Source organism: Nomascus leucogenys, chromosome 2 (genome assembly GCF_006542625.1).
Source record: "Nomascus leucogenys isolate Asia chromosome 2, Asia_NLE_v1, whole genome shotgun sequence".
NCBI lineage: Eukaryota > Metazoa > Chordata > Mammalia > Primates > Hylobatidae > Nomascus > Nomascus leucogenys.
In genome coordinates this window covers 139,871,530-139,881,484 of record NC_044382.1, presented here as the reverse complement: position 1 = coordinate 139,881,484, position 9,955 = coordinate 139,871,530, and the positions used below count along the sequence as shown (strand labels likewise).

General features: G+C 53.2%; 1 protein-coding gene across 1 annotated transcript; it reads right to left on the bottom strand.

The window, feature by feature from the left end:
• Nucleotides 1-3,801: 3,801 nt before the first annotated feature.
• Nucleotides 3,802-6,358, bottom strand: IL3 (interleukin 3). Its single transcript, XM_003259929.2, has 5 exons — nucleotides 6,142-6,358; nucleotides 6,002-6,043; nucleotides 4,615-4,704; nucleotides 4,449-4,490; nucleotides 3,802-4,345 (listed from the first exon to the last, which is right to left on the bottom strand). Exons 1-5 carry the CDS (start codon nucleotides 6,301-6,303, stop codon nucleotides 4,223-4,225), a joined length of 459 nt encoding a protein of 152 aa, XP_003259977.2. The 5' UTR covers nucleotides 6,304-6,358; the 3' UTR covers nucleotides 3,802-4,222.
• Between the last annotated feature and the right edge of the window lie 3,597 nt (nucleotides 6,359-9,955).

Below are 9,955 nucleotides of genomic sequence, written 5' to 3'. Positions count from 1 at the left end.
AGGGGAGACCCCAGGCACGTCCAGGGTCAGACTTAAAGAATTCCTGGGCCTTGGTGGGCATTAGTGAATCACTGTTGCTTAAAGATTCAGAGGCTCTGGACTCAAATAACCTTCATTTTTCTGCCTCAGTCTCTGTCTGTGTAATGGGGATAATCACAGCCTGGGTGCCTGGGTCATTGTGGGGAATCTTCGAGTCCCTTCTCAGTCCAGGAGGGCAGCAGCAACTTTGCTGATCCACCTCGTTGAGCTTGACCTGAGGCTTTCAAGGGGGAAAATTGGGCCCCTGGCCCCCACCCCTGGTCCACACCACCTCTGCCTCCTCTCCCTCTCTCCCACCATGGGTCCCCCATCTTCTTGGGCCCAGGGATCCCCCTCTGCTGGACCAGCCCCTATTTCCTCCAGCACCTCTCTCCTTCTGCCCTTGATCCTTCCTGTTGGGGTTAAACACACAGTGTCTGCCATGGCTCCATCCTGTCCTTCCGCCTCCCTCCACCCACCCCTCCTCAGGCCACGGTCGTCCAGTCTTACTGTCTCCACAGTGGCCAGGCTGGGCTGGGCTGGCCTGGGATCAGAGAGGGAGGAATGGGGAGAAGAGACCAGCTAAGACCCAGAGGTGCCTGGGGCCCAGGCTGGCTGGGCTCCAGGGGCAAAAGCAGTGACCCAGGGCACAGCCTTCTCCTTGGACACTTGGCACCCAGCCACACTCTGGCCTCTCCACTGCTTAGACTCTCCTGTGCCTCCGCTTACCTTGTCTTCTCGACCTCCATGCCCTCCTCCCCCAGGGCATCTGCCTTCTTCCTTCCCTGTGCCTTTCCCACCCTTCTCTGCTGGATGAACTTCTCTCTCAGGCCCCTTCTGTGCCACCCATGGGCAGTGCCTGCGATGAGGTCTACGCCTGTCCGTCGGTCCCGTGCTGTCTGTAATGACCCCCGCCACACTGTGCTGGGCCAACTGCACATGGCCAGGAGGGCTGAAAGACCTGGCCCAGCGTCTCAGCTATGCCCGCCCCAGCCTGGGGGAGCTGTGGAGGGTCCTCAGAGCAGTTGCTCCACTGAGTCAAATGAGGGCTTGAGGCCAGGGCAGGAGGAACAGAGCCCCTTCCTGGAGTGGGAGGATTCCTGTCAAGGGGTGAGGCTGGTTGTGCCTTCTGAGTTCTGCCCTCCTTAGGCACTTGCCTTTCTGTCAATTTTCCCTTTGTTCTATTTTTCTGCACTTCCACGTTTTTCAGTAAAGAGTATATACACTTTCCCATCTTCCCCTCCAATGAAAAACAATAGTATTTTTTTTTTGAGATGGAGTCTCGCTCCAACAATAGTATTTTTTAAGTGAAAAGTAAAATTCCTGGCTGAGAGCTGTAATCCACCTTACCCCTGAGCAGACACCTGGGATGTGGGAAGGCAGGAACTTGGGCCTTCTCTGGTGGTTCTGGGATTTATAATGGGGCGATGCTGCCCCCTGGCGCCATCTGGACACATAGACCTGGCCCAAAGGACAGGCTCCACCTCCTAATACCATCACAGCGGGGACTCAATTTTAACATACAAATGTGGAGGGAACATAAACCTCCTGTCTAAAGCATGTAGAAATTACCCCAAACTGTCCAGGAACTGACTGCCGCTTGGTTCTGGCCCCAGTCTGGCTTTAAGCTGCAGTCTATACTATTCCAGAAGGTCAGCGAGAAGACCCCAGCGCATCTGAAAAGGTCCGCCCACTGCCTTCTCCAGCATGTCACCTCCACCTGCCACCCTCCGCCAGCCACAGGTCCTGCCGACTGGCCTCGTGCACCAGATCTGTGTCTGATCCAACCACTAACCCTGCCTCTTGCAGGCATCAGCCACTAACACAGGACCAGCAGAGGAGACGGCTGCTGACCCACTCTCCAGGGTGTGAAGAGGAGGTGGCAAGCAGCGACTCATCTGGGAACATGGGGCCGGGGCATAAATGCTGCCTCAGCCCAGGATGAAAACAGGACCAGCTGTCACGTGCGAGAGGGAGAGAAAGTGAGGGCTGGGGGTGCTGGGTGTGCAGGAGACTTGGGAAACCCAGTCCAGAGTCAGACTTCTCACCCTACCCTCTCAGGCCTGGCTCCTCCAGGACCCCTGGTGTGCCCTGAGACCGGTGGCACACACCTCCCCCTAGTGGTCAATCCGGAAACTGCAGCAGCATCCTCTATATCTCCTCCCAGGCTAAGTCCAACAACAAACATCCCCTGACCCCCGCGCAATGCCCTCAGTGAGCCAGGCTGCGGAGAGGTGGGGGAGGGGGAGAAGAGAGTTCTTCTGTGGGAACATAACGGTTTTTTAGGGGGAAAAATGTAGGGGGATAGATTTCTGAGCCTGTAGCGGCTAAATCTTCCATCATCTCCAGTCCCATTCAAGCAGCCGGGCTGTTCCTTATTCATAACCTCAAGGGAGGGATGGATCAAGGTGGAAGAGAGGAAAAAGGGGGACAGGACCCCAGCACCTGGTGTCAGCCTCTGACGCTTTTCTGGGACTTGGGAGGAATCAGAGAGGATGCTATTGCTGCTTACGTGGTGACAGAGGAAGGCCCCTCTGCCCCTCCTTCCACTGGCAGACTGAGGAGGGCCACAGGGTGGTGTACAGGGGAGTTAGAGGGGGGCACTCAGGGCTAAAGGGCCAGGCGGCAGACTGAAGCCACACTTGGGATGTCCCAGCCTCCTGCCTTCTGCCTCCAGGCTGGTCTGCACCACCTCCGGGCCACAATGGCTGTCCCTTCAGTGGGTCCCTGTGTACCCACCTATTTCGGAGGAGGGCCCCATCCTGGGACGGTGTGGACAGTCCAGAGGTGGGCAGGGTTTGAGTCGGTCCATGGAATAGGAACTCATCATGCCAAGTAAGGCATGCCAGACTGAGGTGACAATGTGGACAGAAGCTCTGGGGCATGAAAAGAGGCTTCATGGAAGCCTGTCTAGGAAGTCCCAGCGCTCCTTTTGGCTGGAGCATTGATTAGGGTGGTAGCCATGGGGGAAATAGAAGCAACAGGTGGAGGCGAGCCTTATACGTTGTCCTAAGGATATGGACAAGGTCCAGAAGACCCCGAGGACTGGGGGCTTCAGTATAGATCCACATGGTCAGATTTGCATTTTCTAAAACTCCATCTGGCTCCCCAGTAGAGCACACATCGTCAGGGTGTGGGTTCCAGGGCTGGCCGGGAGGCCTACAGGGTGGCTGCTAAATCATCAGGCAGGAGAGGCTGGGGGCTTAGGCAGGGGTGGAGACTCCAGGCTTGGAGGGTTTTAAAGGAATGGAATCAAGGATTGGGTGGCCTGTGTCAGCAGAACCTGCTGCATTCAGGGGGTCAGGGGATGTTGATCCCTGACGTTGGCCCTGGGAGGAGCAGGGGCGGCGGCTGCAGTTTCTGAAAGGACCACTAGGGGGAGACATGCCACAGGATTAGCATGCTCCAGACCCCGGAGACCTGAATTCAAGACCCAGCTGGGCCACTATCAGCTTAGGCAGTTGCTCAACCACGCTGAACTTCAGTTTCCCATGAAACGGAGAAAACACACTCTTGGTTGGGGTGAGGAATAAGTTAGATAGCACAGGTGAAATGCTCAGAACGGCTCCTGGTACCTGGTAGCAGTTCTGTGGATATTCAAGATTGCTAGGGTTATCATCACCTTTCTGGAAATGGGGGTGGCAGGAGGGCAGTGTGAGAACAAGCTCACCTAGACAGCATCCACGTGGCAGGATCAAGCCACCCAGTATTCGTGGCACACCAGTCTCCCCTAAAATGGTCGCTAAGTTCCGAGTCAAATTGAGACACTGGTAACAAAGCAGTTGTTCAGAGTCTAGTTTATTCTCACACATCCCTAGGAACCAGTTTAAAACTCGAGGTACAAATGAACATGCTCCCCACCCCACTCTTGAGTTTTTTGCAGAAGCAGCAGGACATGGCTCCTCTGCTGAAATAAATACACTTCACGCTCCAGAAGGCAATAAATAAATAAATAAATAAATACAGACATACATAAATAGTCTCAATGGGATAAAAATGAGAACACAACCACACAAGGCCAAATGGGAGCTGCACATTTCAGAAATTAGATAATTAACAATTCATCTGATGCCGCAGGAAAAGGTGAAATGCTTCTGGTCCTGGACTGTGTGAGAGATGACCCAGAGGTTTCAGAATTTCCGCTGTTTTTGATGTCCTGAGGCTCTGTGGTGAGACGGCCCAGAGAGCGAGCTGGACGTTGGACTCAAGAGATCTCAAGGCTCAAAGTCATCTGTTGAGCTTGCTCATTCTCAAGGGTTTTCAGATAGAACTTCAGTTTCCTCCGGAATTCATTCCAGTCACCGTCCTTGATACGGATTGGATGTCGCTATAAAGAAACCAAGAAGGTGGCATTAGGTAAGTCCAGGCTGTAATGGTGAAGACCAGCTGAGGAGCAAGCCATGACAGGGGCATCTTGGGGGACAGCTTACCGTGGGTGCGGCCGTGGCCATGGGCAGGCATGGGGGGAGATTCTGTGGAAAGAGACCAAAGCAGATGGTCAGAGATTCCCTTGGAAAGGGAGTGGGCCCTGCTGTCCTCCCCAGAGGCAGGGCAGGGCCAACACAGGGATCCCAAACCCTCAACAGCTTCACATACCTTAAGAATGCTCTCGATTGCTGATGCATTCTGTAAACTCTTGACAGCCTTGTTGAATGCCTCCAGGTTTGGCCTTCGAAGGTTATTTTCCTAACGGGGCAGAGAATACACTTAAGGGGGAAAGGTTACGGAGTATCCCTCCCACAAGCAGGTGGAAGTCACCCCCACAGTTTCCCAAGCCCACTGTTGGGGACCTCCTCGAGTTCCCTCCTAGTCCTGTTCTTGCCTCAGGTGGGTCCCTGCCCAAGGGCACAGGCCTAGAAGTGAGTGGCAGGCAGGACCTGGTTTCCTCAAGCCCCCAGTCTCTGGCTCCATGTGAGCTACACAAAGGGCCTAGGTGAGCTGGGCGTGGTGGCTCAAGCCTGTAATCCCAGCAGTTTGGGAGGCTGAGGCAGGCAGATAACTTGAGGTCAAGTTCAAGACCAGCCTGACCAATATGGTGAAACCCCGTCTCTACTAAAAATACAAAAATGGGAGTGGTGGTGCACACCTGTAATCCTAGCTACTCGGGAGGCTGAGACAGGAGAATCGCTTGAACTCAGGAGGCAGAGGTAGCAGTGAGCTGAGATCATGCCACTGCACTTCAGCCTGGGCAGCAGAGTGAGACTCTGTCTCAAAAAAAAAAAAAAAAAGGGTGGGGAGGGGGTACCTAGGTGGATCTTTCTGCACTCGGGGGAAAAAATATCTCCAAAAAGAAGCTCTGCAAAAGGCAGGGGGTTTTCCAAGGGAAGTATTTGTAGCTCAGAGGCTGATAACAGTGTTCATGCCCTGACTGAATTAAAGTCTCCTAGAAATCAAGAAGAAAATCACAGAGACCCCAGCATGGAAACGGGTGCAGCGTGTGACCTGTGAGTGCCCCAAACACAGATGGCCCAGGAACTCAGCAAAGGCTTCCACTTCTTGTTTGACCCAAGAAATGTCATGCAAAGGTGAGACAGAACCACTGCAACCAACTGGAACCATGAAAAATAACTGTAAATGATAATGCCACAGCCAATGAGGGTGGAAAATATAAACTCAGTTTTTTAAGGGAAAAAGAAGCTGGCACATCTGTGGGGGAAATTTCTGTCTGTCAGTCCAGAGTCTGCCCTACCGAAAACTTAAGGCCCTTGGTATTCCTCACCTAGAACTGCCTTTTCATTTTCTAATTTAAAAGTCATTTTTATTATTATAGCCATGGCTATGGCCATGTATTGAACTCCAGTGCCAGATGCTGGGCCAGAACATTATGCACGTTGTGTCATTTGATTGTCATAACAATCCCACTGAGATAGGTGCTATTAACCCTATTTTACAGATGAAGAAAGCAAGGCTAGGTAAGATGCAATGACATGGCTGAAGTCACCCAGGCAGGAAGTGGATTGGGATCCACGGGCTGAGCTCTTACCATCAGAATGTCTTGGTCTTCCCCATTGAGGTTGTTGAAGTCCTGTGGGGGTGAAGGGAGAGAGAGGCCCATGAGGCCTGTTGGCCTGAAGCAGCCACCACCCCTCTCTGCTACAGGCCAGTCTTATTCCAGCTACTCACCAGCAAGGGCAAAGGTGGCTGCTTTAAGTGTGTTATAATTTCATCGATCATGTTAGAGCAGTTAACCCAGCTTGTCTTCAAGGACATTGTCTGGGTCATGGGAGCTTGGAGTCCGGGGCTGACCAGGAGTTGGAGCAAGAGCAGGACGGGCAGGCAGCTCATGTTTGGATCGGCAGGAGGCACTCAGTCTTGTTCTGGTCCTTCGTGGGGCTCTGAAGAGTTGGCAACAGCCTCCCGCCTTATATGTGCAGCAGCACAGTGCCCACAACCCTGGGCGAGGCGGTGGTTGGGTGGGGGGGGGGGTGTGAGGCAGGCGTCGGAAGGATCTTTATCTGACATGGAACCTCCATAGAAAACCACAGATGTAATTATTCATCCATGACTTTCTAGTACTCAAGATCAGTGAAACAAGAAAAAAGATTACTTAAAGGGTATCACTTCATCTTGTCAAGGAGGATGAGAGATGGGAAGCATGGCAGCAGGTGAGAGGACCCCTGTGGCAGGAGGGGGAAGCCTGACTCAGCTCACTCAGGCCTCCTGCCCAGTGGGATCTCATCTGCCATCACCTGGACTACCCTGGCCCTCTGCTGCCTGCCCTGCTTGGTCCTGGTGGGTGGCCAGGAGGCCACTGGAACAGATGAGAGTTTGTCTGGTAGCCGGTCACGCTGCTAAACATCCACGTGCAGCCTCATACTCTGAGAAGCACATCTCTTGGTGCCCCCTCCCAATACAGAATTACTGGTGTTCCAGTCCCCAGTGGTTTGTCCCATGGGCTTCGGGCAGCTTCTCCTTGACACTTTGTTTCTGGTGGGTGGCCAAGGGCGCTCAGGCCCCAGGTGGCCATTCTCTTACTGGTCTGCTAGCAGTGGCATGGCTGTTCCCTGTGCTGTGGGACTCAGCCCCTGCAGGAGGCCTGGCTGCAGCCCCTGGCAGTCTCTCTTGTAGCACTGAGAGCTGAGCTCAGGTACCTGAGGACAGGAGCTCTTGAGGACACTGTCACTGGGAGCTGGGGGAGGGGCTGGCCTGGTAGGTTTAGGAGGTAGAATTGGCATGGTCCGAGGGGTGAGGTCAAGGGAGGGGAGAAGAAAGGAGAGCAACTCCCTGGTTTCAGACTGGGCCTCAGGCTGCTGGGGCAGGGATTGGCAGGAGACGGTTGTATTGAGAGGTCTCGATCCCCGTCTGTGCTGAGCATGGATTTGCCAGGCCCAGTAGGCAAAGTTTACAGAGAGGGGATGTGAGTGGGGACAGACCATGGGGAAATCCACAAGGGACGTGAGAAGCTGCAGCCAGATAGGAAGCAGGAAACCCAGAAGGGCGGGGGTGGTTATCCCAGAGGGCAGCCCCTGAGAGGAGAGGTGTCCTCCTGATACGGGCCTGTCTTGGGGCCTGCCTGACGCATCCCATGGGGTAGGGGCTTTTGGTAAAGGGATGAGTGTGATGGGGGCGTGTGGAAGACTTCTTCAAGATGACTGGCCCCAGGTGGGAAGGAGAGGAGAGCAGGAAGGAAAGGCCAGGGTCTGGGTCGTGGTGCGGTGTGTTGTGATCAGTGTGGGGGATGGGGGATAGGAGGTTATGCTGAGGCAGGGGAATTTGGGTGCTTTGGGCTTCTGAGCATAAGCAGATCAGGTGAAGACAAGGACCAGGATGTGGCTGTGGGGAGGCAGGTGAAGAGGCTGTGACTCAAGGCCATGCTGTGAGGATAATTTCTGTAGCTGATATGCGCTCCTGGCTCAGCCCCAGGCTGGGCCCTAGACCAGGAGGAGCCCTAGGTTCTGGACCCAGAGTGGAGTCTGACAGGCACAAGTCAACACAACACAGGGGAGCCTTAGGACCAGGTTGCGTACTCGGTAGGCACGATTCATTCAACAGACGTCTACAAAGCACTTGCTGTGAATAAAACAGACATGGTAACCTCCACTAGCAGCTCAGTCTTGTAGGGAGACAGATTTCAAGTCTTGCTACCCTTCCTGTGGTCCCAGACCTGCAGGTCATTACTGCCTGGGAGCTTGTTAGTGGTGCCAACCCTCAGGCCCCAGCCCAGACTTTCTGAATCAAAAATTGCATTTTGACAAGATCCTCGGTGATTCAGTGACATTCGAGGGGCTCTGATCTAACCACCTCAGCAATCTTAGCTCCGGTAGGGTCCCCTGTTGCCCCATGGACCCAGAGTTTTTTCCTTGCATACTCAACTGTACCTTGGTGTTACTGTCTATATAAATGTTTTGGGGACTTGTACACAAATAATGTGATTCCTTATAGAGAAAAGCTGTTTTTTTTTTTTAATGTAAGTGGGCTTTTCTAGGGAATTTTAAAGTTCAATGAATTTAAAGCTGTGGAGACAAAACATTCCTGTATTTTTTTTTGTTTCTTTAAAAATCAAGACTCTGTGTTGTAACCACACATGCACACAAAATCCCGAGTAGTAGTATTATAAATCTTGACATTTGTAGCGTTTGTCTCGTTTTAGAAATGATTATATGCCAGCCTGAGCAATTTGGTGAAACCTCGTCTCTACAAAAAATACAAAAAATTAGCCAGGCATGGGGGTGCACACCTGTGGTCCCAGCTACTTGGGAGGCTGTTGTGGGAGGACCACCTGAGCCTGGGAGGTCGAGGCTGCAGTGAGCTGTGATTGTGCCACTGCACTCCAGCCTGGGCATTGGAGTGAGACCATCTCTCCAGAAAAATTATATATATATATATATAAAATATATATGTATACACACACATAGTTTATTAAAGGCAAAAGAGGTTGAGGCTTCATGCTAGGAGCATTGGAGGACTTGCGGGGTTTTCAACCAGGGGAGGTGTGGTGAAGCTCAGGTGCACCTGCTATGGGGGAATGAATGAGAAGGGTCAAGGCAGCAGGGTGGCCAGTGAGGGGGTATTGGGAGTCCTCTGGAAGATAGGTGGTGGGAAGCTGGACTAGGTAGGTTCTTACGGGGTGGAGAGGACTGGGTGGAGGGAAGCGCTCTCACAGCTGACTTCTATTGAGTGGCACTTGTGAAGCGTGGGGAACTAAGTTCTTTTCATGGCTGAACTTGTTTAATCCTCATGATGAACTGTGAGGCAGGTACTGTTATTAGCGCCATTTTCTGCATGAAGAAACTGAGTCTCAGAGAAGCTGAGCTGATGTAGCTAGGAAGTGACATCACTGGGACTGAGATAAGCGGAACAGTCCAACCCAGAGGCTGAGCACCCCCTGGGCAGCATCGTACAATGACGGCCTTAAGGGATGATGCCGCGTGGCAGGAGGGGACAGCAGGGTGAGGATGAGACGTAACCACTCCGATTACTGATGGGGAGATCCCTGAGGCCTCTGGCGGAATAGTTTCAGTGTATGGTGGGGCAAAGCCACTGGCAGTGGGCTGAAAAGCGAGTGACGGTGAGACGGAAGGTAGAAGATTCTTTGAAGTTTTATTTTGAAGCAAAGAGGGGGATGGGGCAGCCAGAGGAGTCACGGGGTCAGAGACGCACCTTCCACACAGAAGTTTGAGCTCTTTCCTCTCTGATGGAGGTGAGCTGGGAGTGGGTGAGATGGCCGGCTGGCAGTGCACAGGCAGTGCCCCACCATCAGCTGTCACGGGCTCCTCCCAGAGAGCTCAGGGAAAGGCTGCCTGGGTGGCCCAGTCCATCTGGTGGGGTAGGTGCAGTGGGGTGGGCCCGGTTGGTCCACAGGTTTGTGGTGGGAGGGGACAATGGCTTCTGTGTTCTCTGTGAAATAGAGGTCAAGTCAGCCCCTGAGGTGGGGCTAGAGGCAATAAGGGTGGTGAGGTATGGTGGCTTGAGCTGTGACTACTTGGAGGTGACCTTG